Source organism: Crinia signifera, chromosome 5, assembly GCF_055691185.1.
Source record: "Crinia signifera chromosome 5, ASM5569118v1, whole genome shotgun sequence".
Lineage (NCBI taxonomy): Eukaryota > Metazoa > Chordata > Amphibia > Anura > Myobatrachidae > Crinia > Crinia signifera.
In genome coordinates, this window is record NC_139221.1 from 80,555,088 (window position 1) to 80,582,887 (window position 27,800).

The 27,800-nt window shown below is 40.9% G+C and overlaps 1 protein-coding gene across 4 annotated transcripts; it reads right to left on the reverse strand.

The window, feature by feature from the left end:
• Positions 1 to 235: 235 nt before the first annotated feature.
• GATA6 (GATA binding protein 6) lies at positions 236 to 27,800 on the reverse strand. Of its 4 annotated transcripts, none has more exons than XM_083187528.1 (7): positions 27,639 to 27,800; positions 25,750 to 26,656; positions 19,864 to 20,030; positions 13,404 to 13,529; positions 11,178 to 11,265; positions 7,266 to 7,375; positions 236 to 2,363 (listed from the first exon to the last, which is right to left on the reverse strand). In XM_083187528.1, exons 2-7 carry the CDS (start codon positions 26,609 to 26,611, stop codon positions 2,202 to 2,204), a joined length of 1,515 nt encoding a protein of 504 aa, XP_083043654.1. In that variant the 5' UTR covers positions 26,612 to 26,656; positions 27,639 to 27,800; the 3' UTR covers positions 236 to 2,201. The 4 variants fall into 4 exon arrangements, with proteins under 4 accessions (XP_083043654.1, XP_083043656.1, XP_083043655.1 ...); XM_083187530.1 differs by lacking the exon at positions 27,639 to 27,800 and adding an exon at positions 27,378 to 27,619; XM_083187529.1 differs by lacking the exon at positions 27,639 to 27,800 and adding an exon at positions 27,256 to 27,389.

Below are 27,800 nucleotides of genomic sequence, written 5' to 3' on the forward strand. Positions count from 1 at the left end.
GTTACGAAAGATATGGGTTAATGTTGGCTTAGTTCCACCTCTGGCTTTTTTTGCTCCGATACATAATGTTATGCAATTATACACTGAAAAGTTTATTTTTGTAACCAGTGTTTGATTGACTTGAATTAGTTTTTCTAATAGCGTTCAATAAACCTTTTCAAAAACAGTTTATAAGAAGGGAGAAAATGTAAAGAGAAACGGGTTATTATTTTCAAGGCAAAAATCACATGTAATGATAGAAACAATAAGCTTTTTTTATTATTTTTAAAGCTCTATTATGGCAATGCTCCAAACAACATCCCATTTAAAAAAACAAACAAACAAATATAACACATAAATCCAACTTAGCAATGTGCCAGTCACACAGTTGTGGTTCTTTTTACTTTAACAAGTATGTACATATTTAACACATAAACATTTTAAAATGTGTTGCATTTTTGCACACCTTTAAATTCAACAGCAAATAGGTAGTGGGGTTATTTGCATTTACTAGAAAATCCATAATAAAGACCATTTTCCTGAGAATATTTGTTCTTGAAAGAAAAAATATAATTAGAAAAAAATAAAATAAACCACAAAATGCTAATTTAAATCTTGTATGGGGGTGTCCGTTACAACCTTAGAAAGTTATAAAAATGCCAACTTAACATTATTATTAAATTAATAAAAGTACCATTAAGTTAAAAATGTCTACATTCGATACAAATAGTTGTTAAATCTTATGTAAATGATTTAACACTGATTGCTGCAATGGAAATTGCACTTTTTCTGCTAACAAAAATATTGTATCTTGGAAGAAAAAGTGTAGTTTGCTACCCTGTACGCAAAAAGAAACTGAACAATCAGTCCCATTTTTAAACCTCAAAAAAAAAAAAGAAAAACCCTCCACCTGAATGTTGGTTTCAAAATCACTGGATAAGTTAATCAATACATTTCATGAACTTGAACCCAGCAAACTCAGGTTTTCATAGAGTGTACCAAAGAGAGAGAGAGATTTCTGTATCCTAACACTGGCAGAACTGACTTGAAAACTTTATGCCCCATAGGTTATTTACTAATGAGCAAATATCCCTATGGGTTGTTAAATGTTAAAATGCCACGCCATCATTACACGTGTTTTTAGCCGCAAACTTTATTTCAGAACAGTAACTTTCCACCATACTGGCGAGACCGTATACAAGCTTTGATGAGAAAAATGATGCAATATAGGAAAATGAATTCAAATATTTTAATATAAGAAAACTTTGATGCATTATGCTAATGGGCCAATCATCTGGTCTGCTTTGACAAGCACTTGAAAGAATGAAAACTTAATGTGCTAGTCATTAACTCAGTATGTAGCTTGTTATACTTTTAAAACAGTATCTTTTCGGAATAGATGGAACAGTAGTATTAACAAATATAAATAAGGAACAGTTAATTAATACCGTCCTTCTTTACTTTGTAACTCCTGTTCATCTATTTTTCATTTGTTACTCATGTTTCTAATTAATCTGTGTGTAAGTAATGGTTAATCTATATGCCTGGCCATTCAGCAAGCTAATAGCCAGACCATGTTATCAGTCACTGCATCTATAGCAAGATAGAATAATGATTCATTATACATTCCATTTCCATAGTCTGCCTAAGTCTAAGGGTACCTAGGTCCAATAGTGATCTATCTTGGCTTCCTGTAGTTGACTCTATCTATCTGGATCAGAAATTGTATTGGAAAGAATGTCATCTGTTTAGCATGTGATGAGCAAACTATGGACAGGAGTGACAATAAACATTTGTTGAGATGATTGCAGAAAATGAAACAGCCAAATATAGTGAACATGGAAGAAATCCACCATCTTGAACCTTGAAATGGAAACTGGGCCGTGTGTTTCTGGAAAGTCAGCATTTCTCATTGCATGATGTAGTATAATGGCCAACCTCTAACAAAGTAATTGCATCCATGAGGCTAAGAAAGTTCATTGGAGGCTTTTTTTATATGGTATTCATGGACATTGTACTTCTCTTGGCCACATTTGTCTTGCATAGATGAAGAGCTTGGCATTAGGTTCTCCACAATACTCCATCTGAACTAAGGCACCAAAAATGAAAGTCAAGGAAATGTTCATTGTAGTCACTCAAAGATCAGAAGTCCATCAACTTGCTTACTAACAATGGTGAGGAGGAAGTTATCTGATGGCAAAACCATCTTATGGCGAATGTTATCAAGCCAAGGCCAAGGCACACCATGAATCCTGCCTGACAGAACCACCAACTTCAGATGCCGATCCCAAACTTGAATAAAGCCCCTCTTGTCCTGTGTACTTCAGAGTATTGTTATCTGGGCTGGTGCTCCCGCTCTGTGAAGACATCATGGATGGCCCCACCTTTAATAGAATGAAGAAAAAAATCAATATTAATTCGTAATAAAGACCAAATTGTTCATCTACAAACAATTATGGGTGTATTATACTAAAACCAAAGCTTGTACCATGGCAAATTTCAGCTTATTTCCCATCTGCCTGAAAAGTTTTAGAAACTAAAAAATATGGTGCGCCATTACCCTGCACATGTACTGTCATTCAACAGAATGGGGCCAGGAGCTTAGATCTGCAGGGCAGGTTTTATTGAAGGGATGATTCAGATCCATTCGACCATCCAATGATTTCTCCTCTTAGCGTCTGCATGCGAGTGGATGTGTATGCTTTACATATCCACTAGCATGCTACTGCGGAGATTGGGGCTTGAGGGAGGGGGATTGGATGTTGGGCGGGCCTGAACCAGGCCTTTAAGCCCCTAAAAGTTTTACTTGCATATGGCATTCCATGCAGTAACACAAGCTGATCGTAAAGAAGTGTGTCAAACCATGCAAATATTTTCATCATGTAGAACATCCACAAATTACAAGTTTTTCCTCTTTGTACGATCTTAGAGCTGATATACATACAAAACAAATCCAATGTTAGAACGAGGATTATGTAATCATTTTTTGTCTATTCTAACTGGCATGTTGCTAGGTAACTTGGAAACATGTTTTGATCCAATTTTGTAACTGTCCAAACCGAGAATTTCATAAACATCTAAAATAATAAAAGTAACGTAGCAATAAAACGTTTTACATTTGTTTCTGAAGGTCACACAAAAGTTCAATAAAAGTGAATTCTAGCTGTAACTGGAAGTAAGCTATTATTTTCAACTAGTAAAATAAAACCATCAAAACTATTGTACGTTTCTGGGTAAATCATATCTGTTTGGAAGCACTGCACTGTATATGATGTATAGAGATTGAGCTACCACAATCGGTATGCACCTTTATCTGTTTAGAGTCCTCCAATTGTAAAAGGAATAAGCATGCTGGTGTAGGTTAGTAATAATTGATTTATGAAGGGAGACTGACAAGAAAGAAGAACTTATAGCAACTGGGAAACTACCTTTTATCTGCTGTTTTTATTTATGCTGCACTAGAAATGTAGCTGCCTAGTTTCTCAACAATATGTATGAGTCTCTGCAAGGCTTCCAAATTTTTACTTGTAGATATGTGTTTCTCTTCCCTGAGGAATCATACAGCCAGACATATTAGGCGCACTCCACTAGGAATTCCATACAACTATACTTAAGTTGTCACTGTAAATTATAGTGTCAGGGTCTGCGAGAAAGACCTAACGACTTTGGAATTGCAGAAAATGGACAAAGTTACAAAATACCAAAATTCCCTTTACGTGTCATTAATTATATTTACTCCACCCACTCTCAATCCCTAAAAAAACAATGATTGCAAGGTCTAGTAGCCTCAATATAGGTCAAAGTTTGCTAATACATTGAAAATTTTTTGTGTGTGTGTTTAACTATAAAAGAAAGCATAATACATTTTATAAAATACATGACATCAAGTAGTAAAGGCAGCTCAATTTTGCATATGTGTGCTGGGTGACTCAATAGGAAGTGCATTGTTAGTAATAACCTCTAATTACATAAAATCATACATCTATCAATACAACATACAATTAGAGATCATTGAAACATCGCCCCTTTCAAACACTGGGACAGAAGAGGAGATAAGTGAAAGGTGATAACGCACCAGCCAATCAACTCCCAACTGTAGCTTTTCAAACACAGCTGATTGGCTGGTGATTTATCACCTTCCACTTATCTCCACTTTATCTCTTTACCAGGCTTAATACATCTGACCCGGAGCCTGTAAAGTGACAGGAGTTGGTTGGTTGACACATTTTCTCTCTCTACGATCTCTCTCCAAGCTATGATACATCTCGGCTCTGGTATTATATGAATATAGAAGGTGTGGTTGATAATATAGTCATGAGAAAATAATGTTTGGGCTGTTGGCGGTGATGGAAATGATAGTTTCAGGAGTATTGCTTAGCTTTTCGATCAGGAATATTGTACACATATGTTTGGACGGCACTTGTATGATATTACACTTCTAATGACGCACATAATAACCGTATTGGCCATACTATGCAGTGAAGCATCACTGTGAGTGGGGTTTGGGTGTGTAGATGAAACATCTGTGGTATGAAGATGAAAACGCTGACAACACTTTCTAGCGAATAGATTTATGCCAGAATCTCCCAGTGCTGGGAACTGTTTTGCAATAAATCCATTTAGTGCCCTAAACACTGAATTCTTTCGGCATTCCTGTACTTGTACTGAGCACTGTGGTGTAGAGGTCTGTACTCCAGCGGTGTTCAGCATGTATGCTGGGATACCAGTCATTAGAGCAATGGCCTGAAAGTAATGTGGAGGAGTTCTGTTCTTTTTTATTTCTCTTATGCCCCTTTTCCACCAAAATCATGGGTCTGACGAGGGAATATGTTTCCAAGCCAGGACAGACCTGGGATAAACCCTGTTCCCACTGTGGCTCTTTCCTGAGTTATTCTGCACACAATTACAGTCACTGTTCTGACAGCGATTACATCATTCAGGTACTTTGTGGTATTAATTACATTTTATTTGGTAATGGCTACATTTGCGTCTGTTTTCTTTACATAGGACAATTCATTGTGGTACTATATTGTATGGAATTAGGGTAATGTGACTTGAGAAGCTGGACACCAGTGGCGGAACTTGTGGTTGGTGAGCCCAGGTGCAAAAATATAATTTGGGCCCCCCTCCACCCAAGGGGTGTGGTATGGGGCTCCGACAGTGGGGATCCCGACAGTCAGTATCCCGATGTCGGGATCCCGACTGCCGGTGCTCCGACAGGGGGGCGAGTGCAAAGTGCTCGCTGCACTTTCCACGCTGCGGGCACGGTGGCTCGCTACACTTGCCACAGTTTCTATTCTCCCTCTATGGGGGTCATGGACCCCCACAAGGGAGAATAGCCCCTGTGAGTCAGGATCCCGCTGATTGTCGGGATCCCCACTGTCGGAGCATCATCCGGCACCCCACCCAAACACAGCAGTGGGTTACAGGGAGAGGCAGAGGATGACAAGGAGAGGCAGGGAGAGGCAGAGTTGACAGAGAAAAACAGTGGGTGACAGGAAGAGGGTGTCAGGGGCAGCAGTGGGCCCCTTAGTCCTCAGTGCCCGCGGTGCGCTGTACCTGCTGCACCAATGGTAGTTCCATCTCTGCTGGACACATCTATAGAGGTGTTCAACAAATGCCAGTTTTGTGTGTTAGTAAATGTCTGCTAACATGTATGGGCATATTTTATTAGATTAGGTAAACACTGAAGCAAATCACAGGTGGCATAGCGATCCAATTAGTGTGGATTCACCCCAGTGTGAATCCCTGAGGGTATAATTCCCCTTGTTTCAGGAACATCGAGGAAAAGTCCACAAGAAAACAGCACTGAACACAGTTTATGTGATTTTCTGCTCTGTAATTCACAATTTTAGGAGCAGGAAAATTGTTATTTAATAGAACAGCTTTCCCAAACACCATGTGTGTGTGTGTGTATGTGCGTGTGTGCAAGTTGGAACTTCTGCTCACCACTTATTTTACACCAACCGCCATAACTTCCCTTCCCCACATGCATGTGGCTTTTGATACACTCTCTTGACACTCCCACAAGTCAAGATGTTTACGTGCCCTCACATTGTTGCGCAAAGTTGAAGGCAGATGCAGAAGCTTATCTATAATGGGTCCATGGAGGCCCACACCTCTCCATGTCAGCAGCAGCAAAACGGCACAAATCACCAGCAAAATCGTGAGGTGGAAATTTTCTGGAGGATGGGAGTGGGTTCGGCAGCGGGGCTCTGGGGGAATGCGGGAGACTCCCGGCCATTCCGGGAGGTAGGCAAGTATGCATGTAACGAAGGGTATACAACCTTCATGTAAGATCTAATGCTTATGGTGTGTAAAGGAGACTTTGAGCAGGATGTTCTAACATCTGCACCCCAGCTCCGCCCCCCTTTGCCGCCCATCGCATACATAATTATCGCATATGCTCTAACATATGCGATAATTATGGCAAAGGACAGCTCTAGCGTTAAGAGCTGTCCTTTGTGGTGAGTCAGCAGGTCCCAGCAGGTCACTCCCTTACCCGCCCGGTGCTGCTGCTGTGGTAGAGACTAGATCCCTTTCTCTTTTGATTACAGGATGTGATGTTCAGTGCCGCACCATGCTCACCACCTCCCTGCACCCTGAAGAGGATCTTAGTGCAGGGAGGAGGAGGTCACAGGTTCGGGCAGCACAGCTCTGTGCTGCCAGAACACAGGTGAGGGGGGGTCCAGCAGTCACCTTAAAAACATTACCACCCCCCAAGCACCCCCCCCCCCCCCAGTCCATCAGGACACATGATAGCTAACAAGCATGCAATAAATTAGGTCTTTATTTCCTTCCTTCCCCCACACACACACACACACACACACAAACACACACACACACACACGCCTCCAGTCCTGGCACCCTATGCTGCAGCCTAATCAGCCTATTGCTTAATTCGGCACTGCTCTCTGGTGATCAAAATAATGATTTAGTGTTGCATGAAAGAATATAATCCTACTGGGATTGATATTTTTTTTTTATAAAGAAATCCCTAAAATATGTTTTCAATTCCTGCTTGTCCAAAGAGCAAGAATGTACTGTACTTTTTTATCTTAAAAAAATGTTTAAAAACCTAGATAATGGAAGAAAATGCAGCACAACTCCCCAAGTCCTTCTGAACTCTCTCATTTTCACCATTGTTTTGTTATGACGTATGATTTTCTTGCATACATGCTATCAAGCACTGAAAGCTAAATGTTTGCTGAGATAACTTCCCCTAGATAAGATAGTGAGAGATAAGACACTGTATTGTATTGTTATGTTATCATTATGGCACTTACCCCAGAAGCCGTGCTCTGATTGTTTGGAGAACCGCTTTTTACACAATCATCAGAATTCGTGGATGATGTGGAAGTTGGAGTCATTGGAATTTGGTGGCCGCCAGAAGAACCTGGAAAAAATGCATGTGACAAGATATTATTTTTTAAATTCTTGTTATCGTAGAATGTGAAAGCCGATAGTAGTATTGATAGAAAAGGGGTATAACAACTGGATGACAACAGTGTAATATAGTTATATGGGGCGGGATTCTCTAATAACGCCCGCAGCACAGCGCCGGCACTCGCAGTGTTAATAATCGCATATGCAGTAACATATGCGATTATTAACGCAAAAGCGATGGCCGACGATGTGCTGCGGGTCCCCCCTCCCTCCCTGAACCCTTACCCGGCTGTGTGAGGGCTCCTTTTCCTCCTCCCTGCACCGAGATCACTGGTCCGGGCAGCACAGCAGGAGGCTGCCCGGACACAGGTGAGGGAGGGCAGCGCGGATCGGCGGGTGGCGCGCAGGGTTTTTACCGCATTTTTAGTTTGGTGAATCTCGCCCATAATAACAATTCTAGGTTGGCGTTAAGGTCTATTAATTGGACCTATGCAGCCTTAGTTTTTTTAATCCAAGTTTATGAAACAAGTATGCACATCTAGAAGTCCATAAAAACAAATGGGCAGAATGTAATGGTGCTCGAGTTCAGCGGCAGTGTGAGATGTCCGCCGAACTCGGACGTTTTTTTAGAGGGGAATTAACTTACAAGGCAAATCAATGCCTTGTAAGTTAATTCCCCTTTAAAAAAATGTCAGAGTTCGGCGGACATCTCGCACTGCTGCTGAACTCAGGTGGCATTAACTTCCGCCCAATATTTATTAAAAGTCTCTGTTTCATTTGAAGTTGTTGATAGTGTACAATTTTGTCTTTCACTTTAGCCCTTGTACATAAGGGAGATTAAAGATCTTCTGCACATCAACTCTAAACTCCCTAAACGCTAGAATCTGAATGGTTGCCCATAGCAACATCCAATCTTCAATAGAACATATTCCATATAAATATAACTGTTTAGAGCACATTAGAATTATTGTCTATGAACAAACAAAAAGTTACTGCAGTCTCCAAGAGCATTAGGAGTGTATTCACAGTGACAGGGCCGGCAACAGAAATCTTGGGGCCCCATAAATTGATATTTCTGGGCCCCCCCACCCCCTGCAGGCAGCCACCCGGCACTCGATTGCTGTGGGCGGCTGACACATATCAAGAATACTTGCGCTGCAGACTTGGGAGGGGAAGCTTCCTGGGGATGCCTGTTTAAACACGCAGCTTCCGACACACAGCTCCCGGCCGCCGCGCGCTTACACACACTGACATGAGCCCGTGCTGCTGCAGCGCTCATGTCAGTGTGTGTGTAAGCGGCGGCCGGAAGCTGCGTGTTACATAGTAGGTTACATAGTAGGTAAGGCTGAAAAAAGATTTGCGTCCATCTAGTTCAACCTGGTATAGATATCCATTGCTGATTTGGTAGGTTCTGATATTTTATAGACAGATTATATTTCTTATTTGTACCCATGGATGTTTTTCTCCAGTAAATGTTTGTCCAACTTTGCCTTGAACGCATTTAATGAGCCAGCCGTTACCACCTCTCTGGGAAGAGAGTTCCAGAGTTTGACTGTTCTGACCGTAAAGAAATTATTTCTACTAGCTGAATGAAATATTTTTTCATCTAATCTATACTCATGCCCTCGTGTCCTAGATTCCTTTCTAGTAGAAAAGAGGGTGCGTGACAGTTCCTTATATTGGCCCTTGATATACTTGTACATGTTGAGCATGTCCCCCCTTAAACGTCTCTTTTCCAATGTAAATAGTCCCAAATTGCTTAATCTCTCCCCGTAGCTTAAATTCTCCATTCCCCTAATAAGCTTTGTTGCTCGCCTTTGGACTTTTTCTAATTCTATGATGTCATTTTTATAGTGTGGGGCCCAGAACTGCACTCCGTACTCGAGGTGAGGTCTCACCAATGCTTTATACCGTGGCATAATTACCCTTGAGTCCCTAGTTTCCATTCCCCTCTTAATACATGCCAGAATTTTGTTGGCCTTTTTTGTAGCTACATTACAATGGGCACTACATCGCAGTTTGCTGTCTATTTGGACTCCTAGGTCCTTTTAAAGTATGGAATTACCCAGTTCCTCTCCGCTAAGGTTGTAACTTGCACACTGGTTGTGTCTCCCAAGGTGCATAACCTTACATTTATCTACATTGAACCGCATCTTCCATTTTTTTGCCCACTCATCTAGAATTGCAAGATCATTTTGAAGCATGGTGATGTCTTCTGATGATTTGATGACTTTGCTAAGTTTTGTATCATCCGCAAAGATGGATACATTGCTGAGTAACCCTATACCAATATCGTTAATACAAATTTTATACAAAATGGGCCCCAAAACCGAACCCTGGGGCACTCCACTTAGTACCGGTATCGTATCTGATACGGCACCATTCACAACCACACTTTGTTCTCTATTACATAGCCAATTCCCTACCCATCTGCAGATATTTTCACCCAATCCTAGGTTCTCCATTGTATTAATCAATCTCTTGTGTGGGACAGTATCAAATGATTTAGCGAAATCTAGGAAAATCACATCTACAGCATTTCCATTATCAAGGTTTTTGCTAACCTCTTCATAGAACCCTAGTAGATAAGTTTGGCATGAACAATTTTTCACGAACCCATGTTGGTTAGTACTGAGTAGACGGTGATGGTCTAAATATTCCTGGATACCATCTCTTAAAAATCCTTCAAATAGTTTACCCACAATTGATGTTAAACTAACGGGTCTGTAATTAGCGGGATTTTCCTTTTTTCCTTTTTTGAATAGGCATACCCAGGAATCTTCCACGACAGCAATCGGGTACCGGGCGGCTGACTGCACGGATGTGTGGCTGATTTTAGGGCCCCTCCTATGGTCGGGGCCCGGGTCAGCTGTCCCCTTTGACCCTCCCTGTCGCCGGGCCTGCAGTGATCTACCAGTCACAATAAAGGCCCATACACTGAGCGACTTTTAACCTGAAAGCTGCTCAAAACAGCTCAAAGCCTCCCAGTGTGTATGCCTGGCAATGAGCAGTGAGCGCTGTTGCGCGCTCCCGCATCATCGCTGGGAAAGCCGCTCATCTGTTCGCATTACCAGCAGATGAGCAGCTTTGAGGACGGCTTTGCATAGCGCTGCGCTTTGGGAAGCCATCCGCCCCCCGCTGACAAGGCTGAGCAGGGGGAAAGCCACCCAGTGTGTATGCCCCGGCAATGAGCAGTGAGCGCTGCTGCATGCTCTCAGATCATCGCTGGGAAAGACACTCATCTGCTGGTATTACCAGCAGATGAGCGGCTTTGAGGAAGGCTTTGCATAGCTCTGCGCTATGGGAAGCCCCCTGCTGACAGTGCTGAGCAGGGGGAAAGCCGCTCAGTGTATATGCACTGAGCGGCTTTCTCCCCAGCGATGAACGTGATCATCACTGTCCATACACAGTGGCAACAGAGTACAACCCTTACCTTAGTCCTATCCAGAATGCTAGCTATAACTCCTAACCCTACCGCTAACAAACTGGTATGTATTAACTATGTTGACAAGTCATATGCCATCATGTTGTTCATGTTGATATATTCCAGATGTCGACATCTTAAATGTTAATATTTTACCATGTCAACAACAACAAAATTCTGCTGTCAACATTTTCTGCATATGCAGTGGTGTACAAAACCCCTGTGTGAGGAACCAATGATTTCATCAGTCCTTCGACCTTCTTCCAAAACTGGAAATGCAGGTGATATAAAACTGTTCACATGTGTATAGATATATATTTATTAAGGATATTTTAAACCCTTTTATCTCATTGACAGGTTCATTTCCTATATGTAATGTGTGACTTACCATTACTGGATTTTGACTTGTTTAGGTTTTTTGGCTTTCTTTTTCTTGTTTGGATCCCTTCCTTCTTCATAGCTAATGGTCGAGGAACCTGGGAGAACAGAAATACATTTGTTTTTAAATATAAAGACTGCTAATAAACATGTTCCACTTGCTCAATATGTGGACATTGTGTTACTACAAGGGGGGGGGATTTACTAAGATGTGTATTCTACTTCACATGTGATGTTGCTGTGGGCAACCAATCAGATCCTGTCTACTATCTTCTCGAGGGTGCTAAATAAATAAGTAGATTTTGATTGGTTGCCCATAGCAACATCACATGTGAAGTAGAATACACATCTTCGTAAATTTCCCCCAAAGTGTTTTTTATTTAGCCGTATTTGTACCATGTTTCCATTCTACAAAACAAATATTTATCATTAAGAACATGTACTTAAGTTTTTATTTTAACTTTGTAAAGTTAAATCCAAAGCCACAACAAGTAGTATGACGCTGATTCTCGCACAAGTCCAAGGGAAACACACAGTCGCTGCCTTGGTGGCTCATGGGTGTGATTTGCAGGGCACCTTGAACAACACTCTGGCTCTGTATATGGTATAGTGTACACAAATACTGTAAATGAGCTCAATGGCTGTATAAAAGCACAAGGCCACAGGCTAAGTGCTGTTCTATATGTCATTCAGTACACTAGGTAAACAATCAAATAAATAAATAAATAAAAGCATACACACATTTAAATGCCAAATCTGAAAACTGAGGCCAAATATTGCACATTGAAACAAACACACACACTGTATGCGTCTCCATGGAGACGCATAGCTCAGCCAATCACGCTCTCAGCCTCTGTAGCACTGGGACAGAGCTACAGAAGCTACGGAGAAAGCCGGTGACAGGCAACGGAGAAAGACGATTCTCCCCGCTGCCTGTCAGTGCGGGGGGAGCCGGCTGTAAAGCAGCCAGACCAGCGCTGGATCCAGGAATGGTAAGTAACGCTGGTGTAAAAGTGAGGTGTGTGTGTGTGTGTAATAAACTTGTACTTCTCTGTGTGTGTGTTTTTTATAAACATTCTTTTTACAGGTGGACTACAAGTCCCAGCGGGCCCATTAATGCCCTGCATGCTGGGACTTGTGGTTCTCCAAGTCCCAGCATGCGGGGGAGGTCTGCTGGCACTTGTAGTTCGCCGGTAAAAAGCAATGTAATGATATGTATGATGGATTTAACCCTATCAGGCCGGCGTCCACTGGCCACAGACGCCGGTGACAGCCCCGGGCTTCAGCCCTGGACGGGTGAAGCCTGGGGGGGGGGGACCCCTTTATTGGGGGGGTCCCCACTCCTCCAGGTACCCCGTCCAAGGCTGACCAGCCACGGTGCTCATGTTTTGGCCGGGGGACCTTGTATAAAAAGTGTCCCCCGGCTGTGGCATGACACCGCGGGCTGTTGGAGCCCGGTGCTGGTTTCAAAATACGGGGGACCCCCAGATTTTTTGTCCCCCGTATTTTTGGAACCAGGACCGGTCCAAGAGTCCGGGGCTGGTTTCAGAAATACGGGGGACCCCTATGCTTTTTGTTCCCCCGTATTTTTGGAACCAGGTCCGGCTCAATGAGCCCGGGGCTGGTTATGCTTAGGAGGGGGGACCCCACGCCGTTTTTTTTTTTACTTTTTTTTTTTTTGCACAAAAGCGCATTTATAAAAATGCGCACATTTTCATGACTGAAAATGCGCACATTTTCATGACTAAAAATCGCGGCAAATCGCGGAAAATCGCATTTTTTTGCCGCTAATTCGCATCTCATTACATATGCGAATTCGCGGCAAAAAACGCGATTTTTAAAGGTGCGATTTGGTGCGATTTTTTTTTAGTCTAAAAAATCGCACCCTATTACATTTCGCCCCTGAACTGTAGTGTTTGCTACTAATAATGTAACCCTCCCTTCCACCATTTCTCTGACATTCACAATGTCTCAGGCAGAGTGCATGCTGTGTACACATGGTGATATTTGACATATATAGTCATAATATTCAAAATCGCATGCATATCACATGCAGATTGCAGAATTTGAAACCCAGATAGACAGGGCAGCAATGACTATAGAGTACAAATCAAATGTAGATTGCATGAATTGTATGTAAATAGTACAGAGTTAGCAAAGATTGCACCATGTGTACACACAGTAGTTTCCCATATCTCAAAGCCATAAATCTACAGTAAGAAGACATAGAACATACCCCATGTAGTTTCATGTAGAGACCACAGGCGTTACATACTGGCTCTCCCTCTGTATTCCTACGCCATAGTGTGGTCGTCGTTGTGTGGCAGTTGGCACATGCCAAGCCAATTCTTCTGGAAGACGGCTAGATGAAAAGAAAGAAATGGAATTATGTAACCTTCTGGCATGACAGATTAAAGAGGTAATAAATCAAATGTTACATTTTATCTCACTTTAAGTATTCAAAAGGGCATACAATGAATTAACATTATAACCATTCTATTAACAAAGTAACCAGTCCTTCTGCATTAATTAAGCAATCAATTACAGGAGATAAAGCCCTTAAACTGGATACACACTATAAAATTATCTTTCCAATCTGTCTGATTGGAAAGGAAATCTTGGAATCCAGATTTAGTAGTATAATATGCTTAAAATTCACTGTTTCCTATATAACTAAATTGTTGGATAAATAATAAGCAAAGCAAAAAAGGGCATATTTATTAAAGATATCCCCTAAAAAACAGGCATTTAGGATTGTAAACACAATTATTAAGGATACCTGGAATTTACTAATTTCTGGCTACAGGGCAGCTAGCTCAGGTTTCTATGGCGGCAAATATTATTTGTATTATCTTTTCTTTTCTTTTTTGCAACAATAGATTTTTATTGAAAACATTTTGTTCCGTTTATTTGTATTATCTTATATGGTGCCACAAGGGTTCCGCAGTGGCTGATAATACACATCATAGATCACTTTATACATCACACAAATGGGCTCCTATCTGATTCATTATCCCAGGATGTGTATTATGGTAAATCTCTGCAATCAATAATTATTTCTTGTTGCGATAAGACATTATAATTATCGGGTGTAAAACTCAATTACTGATAAATATGTCCATTAATCATTGGCTGAAACAGGATCTAAACCCAAAATTCAAAAAGGAAGCAGCCCTTTGATATGGAAGAGGGTAGGGGCCACCTTGCTGAGACTTGTAGTGCCAACCATAAAAAAGAAAATGCAGGGGCAACCTCTAAGCACCTGTATGTAATGTTTTTTTAGGTACATTTTACAAGTGTCTGAGCATATTATTGCATTGAATTTGTATGTAAAATTCATCTGTGTTTATGCCATTTTATAGCCAATTATAGGACAGGAATGTCCTAATTAACAATATAATGCAAATAAAATAATTATAATAATATAATACCACTTTTACATGTTTGAAAAGATGTATTTTACATTAAGTTTTTAAATAAATATATTTATATTAATGTTCCTCAACTACTGTTTCATCATCCTGAATAACCCCCATCATCAGTTCAGCTCAATCTGGCAATATCTTCCGAGCCTGCACATAATGAGCAATATCAGTCAGTGTGTATGCAATATATCGTGCTCCCATGGTACCACCGATATAGTTAACAATATAAGTCAAGACAAGTGCTAGCAAGACCTTGTTTACAGAAAATTAAAAAAAAAAACAATAAATTGTCTATAAACACAATAAGTTAAATTGTCACAGACAGTCCGAATATGGATAACAATATTATATATAAATCAATAGCAATAGATCAACTAGGAATATGCTCTACTCTAGTAGAACTAATGCACAGTACATCTCAATATTGTGCTATCATAGGCCGCAGTACTGTACATCTCAGCTTTGTGCCAACGGAGGCTGGAGCACTGTATATCTTAGCATTGTGCCATCGGAGGCTGCAGTACTGTATATCTCAATAGATCAACTAGGAATATGCTCTACTCTAGTAGAACTAATGCACAGTACATCTCAATATTGTGCTATCATAGGCCGCAGTACTGTACATCTCGGCATTGTGCCAACGGAGGATTGAGTACTGTATATCTCAGCATTGTGCCATCGGAGGCTGCAGTACTGTATATCTCAATTTTGTGCCATATGAGGCTCTAGTGCATTTCAATATTGTTCCATCAGAGGCAGCACTGTACATCTGAACATAGAGCCATCAGAGGCTGTAGTCCTGTACAGCTCAACATAATGCCATCAAAAAGCTGCAGTACTGTAAATCTCAAGATTATGCCATCAGAGGCCGCAGTACTGTATATCTCCATATTGTGCCATCAGAGGCTGCAGTACTGTACACATCAACATTGTGCCATCAGATGCCGCAGTACTGTACATTTCAACATTGTGCCAACAGAGTCTGCAGTACTGTACATCTCAACATCGTGCCAGAGGGTGCAGTACTGTATATCTCAGTATTGTGGCATCATAGTACTGTACAGTACTGTATATATATATATTAGTATTATACCATTAAAGGTTGTAGTACTGTACATCTAATGGTGCCCATACACTTGTAAGATATTGTATACAACCCTTCAATTTTGACCGCATTGGTGTGATAAATCGCATTATTGTATGCACATCGAATGTTTCCCCTGAAGCGATACGCGGCCACGCTGGGCGAATTTCACATCTGAAGATATTATGTGCTGCACTTAAAATGTATTGCATCGGCACATGCTGTGCAATCTGTCAGTTTATATACCCCCAGATAGCCCAGCCCTCATTACATCACTCGATTTCAGGTCACATGGGGCATGCGATAAATCCTATGATCGAATACACGAAAAAACACTTTTGATATGATTTCTCGTACGGGGAGCTTCAAGGGAAATCGAAGCGTGATGTTGCATCGCACTCAATTACCCTAATGCAGTGGTTCCCAACCTTGGTCCTCAAGTACCCCCAACAGTGCATGTTTTGCAGGTCTCCACACAGAATTACAAGTGCTATAATTAGCTCCACCTGTGGATCTTTTCAAATGTGCCTGAATAATTAGTGCACCTGCCGGGTGACCTGGAAAACGTGCACTGTTGGAGGTACTTGAGGACCAGGGTTGGAAACCACTGACCTAGTGTATGAGCACCATAAGTATTGCATATATAGAAGTACTGGAATGAAACATGCATTCTAACAAACAAAAGTTTTGACACAGGACTACTAACACTTCTTATCTGCATATGTTTTGTGGCTTCATTGCCTTCCTAGCTGTCTGAAATGTCATTATCTTTGCATTATCCTTCAGACGTGGCATACAATATGCATTACACAATAATAACACCCATGTTTCCCATCGCAAAAACTGGGCTGCTAGTCATGGAGCACAAAATAATAAACGCCATATGGACAATACGTGTTCCCTACTTAATCTGTTCTCAAACTACAGATGAACTTTTGGCAGCAGGACCACATAACAAATAGGCTATTTATGATTGCTGAATATAAAGCCAGGTAAAGCAGTTCTTATGTGAACAGCAGTCATATATTTATTTATTAGCAGTTTCCTATATAGCGCACACATATTCTGCAGAGTTTTACAGAGAGACTATTTGAACACTCACATCAGTCCCTGCCCCAGTGGAGCTTACAATCTATATTCCCTACCACATGTACACACACACACAGACATTCTATGGTTAATTTTGTTGGAAGCCAATTAACCTTACAGTATATTTATGGGATTGTGGGACAAAACCGGAGCACCCGGAGGTAACCCATGCAAGCACGAGGAGAATACACAAACTCCACACAGTTAGGGCCATGTTGATACCATGCCCAAACACAGCTACTAATAATGAACATTGCATATCATGTAGACATTTTCTAAATGCAAATGGGTATAAAAATTCAGTTTAAAAAAAAAGTTTAAAAAGTATATACTAACCAAATTGGAAAGAGACAATGCTGCAGACAGCATAGCATGTGTTGTGCATATCATTTGGTTTGGTGTACTTTATACACCATGACCCCTCTTGTTTATGTGATATTAAAAGAATTATTATATTACTAGTCACCAGTCCATAACAATGACAGAGCTGATGGGACCAGGTGCTCTGTTATGCTATAATGTGTAGGTGTAGGGCTGTGTATAGGTGTTTGTGTATAGGACTACTATAGGTGTGTGTGTGTGTGTGTGTGTGTGTGTGTGTGTGTGTGTGTGTGTGTGTGTGTGTCTGAGCTCCATTGTGTGGCATCTAGTGACTGCAGGTACTTTATGGGGGATTGAAGTGTTTTGTACGGGGGGGGGGGGGCACTATATATATATATATATATATATATATATATATATATATACACAAGCGGACAGTTACTATTTGTTTAGCACATAGGAACATGCAGATAAACTGCGTGAGCACAATAGGTGTTTCTTGTCTTTGGCCAAAAAAATTAAAAACCACGATGACTTAAGATTCACCCTTAACGTTGACAAGACGCTAAACAAATCTGATAGTATTCTCTATCTATTTAGCCATGTCCACCTGCCCACAAGGCTTTTTGTGTCTGTCCTCAGGTGTGCAATCAGGCCAAATTCTAAAATAACAATTATTGTTGCTCCATCTATAAACACATACATATTATTTATATAAAAAACCACAATTATACAATATTCCAATATGTACTGCAATGTAATAATAAACTGCAATTGTACAGCCCAATGGAATATGTTATTGCTGTAACCGGTTAATAAATATATAAATCAATGCATAAATAAATAACTAGATATAGAGGTTATGGTAGTCCAAACTTTTCACTGGAGCTAGAGGTTAACATGACATCTTACTAATGAAAGAATTTTTTTTTAAACTATTCAATTGAGTACTTTGGGCAGGAACTGTATAGACCAGGGGTGGCCAAACTGGTCCTCAGGATTTTAACAATATAACTAATAAAGGTTACATTTTAAATGAATCATTCTTCAGGTGCATCACCCAGCGACACACCTTTCTCTTTTTTGTAAATTTGTGTCTTTTTGGTGTCCAGTGATAGCCCACCCTCTCTCATCTAAGAAATATTTCAGAAAATAATATATGAGGGTCCACTAACAAAATTTAAACTTTATATATCCCTGTGCGACCTTTTCACCACCTTTTTCCAATAAAGTCCTCAGGATCTACTAATAGTTCAGGTTTTCCATGCCACCTGTGTATCTGTAGAATGTGTCGGTTAGGAATGAATGCAGCATGTTTGAAAATGTGAGTTAGTAATGGCTACACCTGTGCACCAGCTGGGTGGTCTGGAAAACATGACCTGTTAGTAGATCTCCAGAATAAAAAATAAAAAAGGACACAATTTAAATCACATAACTCACTTCACGATTGTGTCCTAAAGGGGGTTGTGAATGTTGTTATTAAACCTCTATATCAGGGGTAGCCAACTCCAGTCCTCGAGAGCTACCAACAGTTAATGTTTTCCAGGTCTCCTCACAGAATCACAAGTGAAGTAATTAGCTCCAACTGTGGATCTTTTAAAATGTGTCAGCGAGTAATGGGGCAGATGTATGATGTGTCGATATGGGGGAGAAGGGTATCAGCGCACGTTATGTGCACTGATACCGCTTCTCCCCCATGTATGAAGCGGCGGGATGCGGTAATGGACAGGGGCGCTATGCGCCCCTGTCCATATCGGCGCTGCTATCAAAATGATAGCAGGCCGAATGTATGAACGGTCAGCATCGCTGACCGTTCCGCACGAAGCCGGGTTTGGCTTCGCCAGCATCAGGCTGGCGAAGCCCTATCTAAACAGCAGGGACAGCGCTGTCCCTGCTGTTAGGTCTGGGCTGCGCTGGGGATCTCGCGTGAACAGCGAGATCCCGCGCATGCCCAGTGCGGCCGGCCGGGGGACAGGAGATAGCGCATCAGTATTAACTGATGCGCTATCTCCAGAAAGGGACATCGCCGGAGGGGGGAGTTAACGCTCCCCCGCTTCGGCAGACAAGATGTTAATACATCTTGTCGATGTCCCTTCCTGCTTCGCCTCGCTATTGAGGCGAAGCAGGAAGTATCATAGCGGCGCGATAAGCGCTGCTATGATACATCTGCCCCAGAGAGTGCAGCTGTGCAGCAGCTAGGTGGTCTGGAGAATCTGAACTGTTGGTAGCTCTCGAGGACTGGAGTTGGCTACCACTGCTCTATATCTACACATATGTAATCACCAACTAAAACATTCATTTACAAGCAATTTGCAGGAGTGTTCTGATTCCCTAACAGAATAAATGTACAACGGGGAGAGTGACAAACCTCTGCCAGATACAATCCATAAGGAGGAATTCTAGTTTAGGAGACTGCTCATGTACAGTGGAGCACAATGACCTGGTTTTATTACACTGCACAGGATACAATATTCCCATCACACATGACAGTGAATCATGGTCAACTGACATTGTGAACAATAGCTGGAGGATACACTGTAAGCCGGTATAATTGATGATTGCGATTATAAATATATAGGTAGTAGTGTCACTGCCACACATACATGACACCTGACACAGCAGAGCACCGGCTATATAACTATGTGTGTGAGCTGTTTGAGGGATATGAGGCATTTCACAATCTCTGTTTATGGTGCCTGTGTAGTTCTATTCCCTACAGAACAGGACATGCAACAATCCCCCCCCCTCACCTCTTCCCCTTGCCACCGGTCACTCACCACTCTCTTCTGCGGTTTGATGAGAGGCCGGCTCAGGCCATTCATCTTGCTGTATAAGCCACAAGCATTGCACAGGTAGTGCCCGGTGCCATCGCGTCTCCATAGGGGGGTCTGCACCGAGCCACAGTTCACACACTCCCGGCTCTCAGGCAGCTCGTCCAGGACATCTGGGGAGGGGAGAGACAGACGTCATTTCACGGTAGTGATGTCACTTCTACCTTATACATAAATGTATTCCAATTCTCCTGCATCACCTGGTACAACAATATGGTAACCAGCAGCCGCATTTATTATCCCCATTAGCCATGCAAACAATAAACAAGGCAGGGGGTCGCCAATTGTAGCAGGACTGCAAGTACCAGCATGCCCTGAGAACGGCAAAGTGCATGTGCAGGGCATTAAGTCCTGCTACTGTTAAATACAGTTTGTATTTGTACCCTGTTTGTAGGTCTATAACAGTGGTTCACAACCTCGGTCCTCAGGACCCCCCCAACAGTGCACGTTTTCCAGGTCTCCACACAGAATCACAAGTGAAATAATTAGCTCCACCTGTGATCTGTTAACATGTGTCAGTGAGTAATGCGTGCACCTGTGCACCTGCGGGTGACCTGGGAAGCGTGTACTGTTGGGGTTCGTGACCGAGGTTCAGAACCACTGCTCTATAATCACTGCACAGGAGGAGAATACAGCATTACACTAACGCAAATACACTCTTTGCTAGTCCATCGGTTACTAAAATGAAATTAATGTAACATTGTATTTTTACAATCCGTTGCTTTCTGGATATATAGAGAAAGTCATTTTTCCTTTGACTACATTTTTAAATAAGTATCTTAAGGGTCAAATATAATAAAAACAGACGTGCAATTACTATAGCAGTGAGTAATATATACAAGGGAATATTAATGGACCGGTGGTATAGACAGTACAGTGGTAATAATCACTAATAGGCATTTACACAAGAAAGCTGCTTATTAATACTACCAATTATTTCCACCTGAAAATCATGAACCTGTTAAAATAAATATTAATAGGTAAAGCATGTGGGTAATCCAGATACGCAAACGTTTCCCTCGACCGTTTTATGAATATTCTCAAACTAAAATAGAAATTTCTGTCCAACCAAGCCTTAAATATCCAAGATACGCTGAAATTCTACACTATTACCTTTATTTATTTATTTAACATCGAAATATGTCATGCAAATTTAAGCTTTTTAAACTAGCGAATTCATTGAGGTTTTACCGACTTATTTTTTTTTTTTTTAATTTCTAATAATATTTTCTGTGTTTCCTAAATAATCATGTGTTTTTGTTTTATTATTTCTGCTCTTATTTATGTTATTGCGGTGCTGGGAAGTAAAATACAATTGCTATTATGAATGAAGGTATCCGTTAAATGCAGCAATTATGGGAAATTCATTTTAAAGGAAACCTCTATATTTTTTTTATCATATTTCACAATTGTGTTAAAAAATATATAACCTGCGTGTTTCATAATACACAGATGGTTGAAAGTTCAATACCTGCTAAAGGATTTTTTTTTAATTATTATTATTTAACCCGAGCTGTTGCAATCTATAAAATCCCTGACACTTCAAGGACTTTACAGTTAAACAGCAATCAGTCAGGCTGTGGATGAGTCCTAGTATATTGCACAATTTAGTGCAATGACTAATAGGTATAAATAACATCAGTTAAGGTTTAAACTCTACAGATATAGAGGAATATGACCTTTCGGGTAATAAAAAAAAGGTATATTCACCGGTCATTGAAACATTAACCAATATCTGTAGCTGCACTATGTTCATCCGATTATAGACAGGTACATATACATACATTACATACATACATACATACATACATACATACATACATACATACATACAAATAAAATTATAGTAACATGAGCAAGGCTTAAGGAACTGAGCCCGCAGCATATATATATATATATATATATATATATATATATATATATATATATATATATATATATATATATAGGCATACCATACTTATGCAGTATGACATTAACACATTTTGCTGTTATAAAGCCCACTGAACTATACAACAATACTTTAATAGTACAGAATATGTCTGAACAACTTAAGCATCTGTTTAAATGAATGGGAGCATAAGAATCCTATAAACCTATTTAATAGTGTATCATTTGTCACTAGTTGATTGTACAGGCTGTATTGTAAGCTTTATCCGAATATAAATATCTGAAGGAGCGCATCATTTGCAACTAAACTCAAATATTTTGTTTTAATTTGTCTGCTCCCTTGATCTTGAATGATAGGAGGGGTAGGGGGGCGGGGGGAATCCCGGAGGAATTTTATGATAAACAGACTGTCACAATGTTACAAATGAATAAATCTTTTTAAGTGGCATTAAACTTTGCAATGTGCTTAGCGAAACTGTTTACAAGTTCTAAGGAAAGCATGACAGGGCAATAATTCCTGATACATCCCTTTATTGTGCACCTTCCCTGTGTCACATCTGCTCTTACACATCTTACACATGGGGTATTTAAAAGTAGACAACAGGAGGAACACTATCTCTTAAAAGGGCAACTACCAAAATTGGTGGATTTTTTGGCAAATGACAAAAGCCCATAGATCATTTTTATATTTTAATGACAGCGCCTCTATTAAACGCTATTAAAGATAATATATATATATATATATATATATATATATACACACACATATATATGTATATATATATATATATATATATATATATATTGCCACAGTACTTCATTCCAATCATCTAAATTCCCCTGTTTTAATCTGTATCTCTCATGTACTATTTATTTATCTATCAAATGAGTGTAGGTTATATTTGTAACAATGGATCGGTATTAATGTATTGGCATCTAATTATGCATCAGTATAACTATATTTTGAGTTTAGGACATCTGTAAATATTGGTCAATGTATTTGTACATATGCTTTATTTTATTTCAAGTAATGAAACAATGTACTTCATATTATAGCTCATTTTATTTGTAATGTAGAACAAATGAATTGTACCTATGTTTTAGTTATGTATTTGTAACAGTGGATCAATGTAACTAGCTATGTTTTACTGGATCTAAAATTACAGATCACTATTTGGAAGGGATTCAATTCGATGTAAGATAAATTGTCCAAAATATACAAAATAGTAAGAAATTGCCGTTTTGCATAATGAATTACTCAGTAATATGACAGTTGGCACCTGATATATATATATATATATACATATATATATATATATATATATACACACATATATATATATATATATATATATATATATATATATATATATATATATATATATATATATATATATATATATATATATATATATAAATATACCAGCTCTTTTCCCTGGCTGTATAACGTATATGGGAAAACGGAGGACAGCTCATAGACCTGCCAGAGCAGAGCTGATAATATACAGGTTTCATCAAATAAATTCATTTAATTATAGTATACACTATGTACCCATTTGCATTTCCTCCCTATTTATGTTGTCAATATTACTTTGTATAATGTATTATTATTTCTGTTTAACTGTAAAAAAGTGATAAAAATTTATTATAAAAAAAAAAAAAAAAAAAAGATGACTATCTGCTGAAGACTTGTTGCTTGAAATAAGTAGGAGATAACTGTCCATGTAAAATCTAGCTTTCATTGTATTCTTGGAAGTGCTCGCACACACTCATACATACTACACCAATGCTGATATGTTGGATTATTACATTAGAATATGTGCAAACACATAAAATAACAACAGTGGAAGTGTTTGTTGTATCAGCCTATACCATTATAGAATAATGCTTTCAGTTATATTTGTTTGAATCAAATTGAGTTTTACAGTAGTTTTTCATGGACGCACGGGCTATCTGATTAAACATTTATACATGGACTGTTTCAAACTATTACAATGAATGAGCCGAGTTATTAGACGAGATCGGATTTTGTTGAGGAGCATTAAAGTAAATTATTCTGCAGTTTATGGTACCCCATACCCCTCCATACTCCCACCATTCCCCTCCATACTCTCACCATACCCCTCCATACTTCCACCATACCCCTCCATACTCCCACCATACCCCTCCATACTCCCACCATACCCCTCCATACTTCCACCATACCCCTCCATACTCCCACCATACCCCTCCATACTTCCACCATACCCCTCCATACTCCCACCATACCCCTCCATACCCCTCCATACTCCCACCATGCCCCACAAACCTCTGCTTTGTCAAGATATGTACAAGATAATATTTATAACACATGTATTGTTTTATAACTACATACAACCAATCTACTGTGTTGGAGTAAGATAGTTTTTTAGATGAAATCTTGGAAAATAATTAAAGATTTAAAGGCCTTTGTTTAGGCTCTGTCTTGTGTTAAATCAACATTGAAGGAAGAGGCCCGTGGTCGTTAGGAAAAGCACTGGCTAATCAATATCATTAAAGTGTACAAACGATTTGACGAATATCACCAGGAGGTGATAAACTCGGCGTCAGGTACAGACTGTCTGATTCACTTATTCACTAAAGCCACTTGTCAGCTGAAATGAGTGCTGGCCTTACCTTTTCCTATTGATTTGGCTATATATATATATATATATATATATATATATATATACACACACACACACACACACACACACACACACACACACACACACACACACACACATACAGCGGGCGCTATCGCATTGTTCTACTTTTAGTCTGTGCTGCAGAGATACCGTTGCTTAGAACAACTAGGCCAGTCACTCTGACAGCAGCAGGAACTGGGGGTGCACTCAGCCATGTAACACATGTTGGAGGTGGGTGGTATCACTAGACGGTGATAAGACTCTGCAATCCTTCTGTAATGCTATAGTACAGCGGTCTCCCCAATCTGATAAGGCGCTGACATGATAACAGATGGAGACGGCCCTGTCACTGAGGTTTGCAAATGCTCCTTGTGTTTATTACACAAGAGCAACATTTCCAAATTAATTCCATTGTCTTATCCATCAAACAATATAACGAAAAGTCTGACCGAGGATATGCCACACTGGTATTTGTAGTTCTGCAACCTCCTGCCCAACCTTGGACTAGGCTGATATATAATTTACCAAGTTACCTACAGCTAGAATAGAAGTCAATGGTTTGTAGTTCTATAATATCAGATTGTATTGCTCACACGTAGCAAAGGCCCAATACAAGTACAATAATAATAATAATAATAATAATAATAATAATAATAATAATAATAATAATAGCTATTATGATGATGATGACGACGACGATGATGATGATTTAACAGTTCCCTACACATAATCTATTACACAGCCATCAAAACCAGCTGCTACTATTATAAGTGCTATGTGATATTGGTCCAGCAATTATCTGTGGCCTACCAGATATCTCATATGAATACAAATACATGCTAGAAATATCCTATAGAGTCAGTAATCATCAGCATGATCTCTCGTAATAAATTAAATATATAGCGTCATCGATATAACCACAGGTCTCTCTCTCTCCCCCCTACATTGCATTCAGTGTAACATAACTTGTGTTAGGACGTCATGCAGTGACAATTTGCTTAGCAGGTAGGTACACGTTATGTAAGGTAGCTGTGGTTAATGATTACTATAGAAAACACAGTAACAGCCTTTGACTCCTAGCATAGGAACCATGTCCAGCATCCTGAGAGTGACACCAAGCACTCGCTGTGTACAATGAATGCTATGTGGAACACACGTCACTATAGAAGTGAGAAGAGGGTCTTATAAAGCATTAAAGTAATACAAATATATAAAATCCAATGTTAGTCATCAGAATAGACTGATGTGACCTGCACATAACAGCTGGTGTCCTTACCTCCAGGATGTCCTCTTACTGGGATGGGTGAAGGTCTGCTCTGAAGGCTGTGGAGCATGGAGTTGTCAAAGGGCCCTGCAGACCAGGCCGAGGCCAGAGGCGGTGCCATATAGGATGTGTAGGGACTGGCATAGGATCCGTTAAGAGACCTGGCCAGGGGTGTATATTGATCTCTGCCATTTACGTTGATGCCGTTGTTGTAGCCACCATCCCTGCTGCCTCCATTGGCCATGGGCGGGCTGGGGGAGTAGTGGTACCGGTTGGATGTGTGCGGACTGTTGCTGCTGTATGAAGAGTTCTCTGAAGCTGTCTGGGGCCATCCTGGATGATTGCTCACAGAGTGGGAGCCCTGGGCAGGCCCACCGCCTTGCAGGTAGGAGATGCTTGTGAGCATGGAGCCCACCCTGGTGGTGGGCACATAGACAGGTGAGCTGGCAGCGGAGTGCATGTAGCTCCCTGCGGAGCCATCGTAGCTGACCGGCCCCTGCGCAGCAGTGATGGTCAGTGTTTGGTACATATCCCCCTGAGGCTCGGACAAGGCGCTGAACCTGGAGTCTCTGCTGGGTAAAATGAGTTTGTTGATGTGATCTAAATCCCTAAAAAGTATGAGATCCTCCGGGTTGGGCAGGGCGGGGAGATGAGTAACACCAAAGTGGTGGGCAGAGGTCCTGCTCTCCTGCTGCTGTGCCGGACCCCTCTCTGTGTCAGGGTGTTGGGCTTTGCTGGAGCCCAGCTCTCCCTGTGAGCTGGAGGATGGAGACGAGGACGAGCTGTCAGTAGTTCCTCTGAGCCTGGTGTGGTAAGAAGTGCTCCCTATAGTCAGTCTCCTGACATCGGACCAGGGATCCTCAGGTAGGTCCATCCAGCTGGGCAGCTGCAGGGGAACTGGCACCGGACACCGCGCGTCCTTTAACAGTCCCCAGGGATTATAGAGAGAAGACAACAGAAAAGCACAAGGTTAGGGTGCAACCAACACAAGAGACAATGGAATCATTCCTAGAAGAGCTTAATTCAATTAATAAGGCCACAAAACAAAGGGCACTTGATCAGAGACATGCATTATGTAAAAGGTGAGTAAATAATAGGATTAGACAGCAAATCTCCCCAACAATCCTCTGCCCTCCTCTCAGTATAAAATGATTTAGTTAATAAACTTGAAAACTGGAATAATCTCCCCAGAGGTAAAGCCCAAGGACTGGGCCGCTCAGTACAATCCAATCACTGGTGGCATTATCTGTAATGTGCCCCTATCCCACAGCAGGCAGCAGCCTATGTATACCATATATCCAGCAGTTCTGGGAAGCTGTGCTCTGCTCCCCCTGTGCAGGAGACAGGATCACATCACACTCACACACACACATACACACTCATACACACACACTGACTCAGCCGTATGGGAGGGGAGAGCCTATGTACCTACAGGAGCAGCTCTGTGCCAGTCAGCACCATTTACTTAGGGCCTCCCAAGGTTTACATACGGCTACATGTTCCAACCAAGCAACACACCTTACAGATGGCAAATCTCCACTATCATCAGTGCCAGGCTCACAGGTGCCCAGCGGTCCCTCCAGTGTCCCCCAGTGCAGCTCTGACACTGCTGATGGCTCCGGAGCGAGGTGAGGTCTCACCTGAGAGTCACAGGCAGGAAGGAAGTGGCCAGTGTGCAATAGCCAAGCAGATCTACCAGACTTTAAACCTCAGCCATTTAGCATCTAGATCCCCGAGGTGAGGCCAGGCACAGGTTACTGGACGGTGTGTAGAGTCACATCCAATGAATTACTGCAGTCTGTACGGTATGCCCCAACCTTCTCCTACTCCTGAGTGTACATCCTGGCTGTAGCAAGCACTACTGGTATGCAAAGCATGAGTGAGATGGGTGCACTACTAACCTATTGCAGCGCTCTGTCCATTAGTCCTGGTGCAGCCCAGAGATCCCAGCGAGGCAGACACAGAGCACAAGTCTGGGTGGATTATGCTGTAGTTTCCTGCAACTGTAATACTACAATATGAGGGAGGAGGCGCCTCTTACAGCTCTGCCTGAACACTGCAGT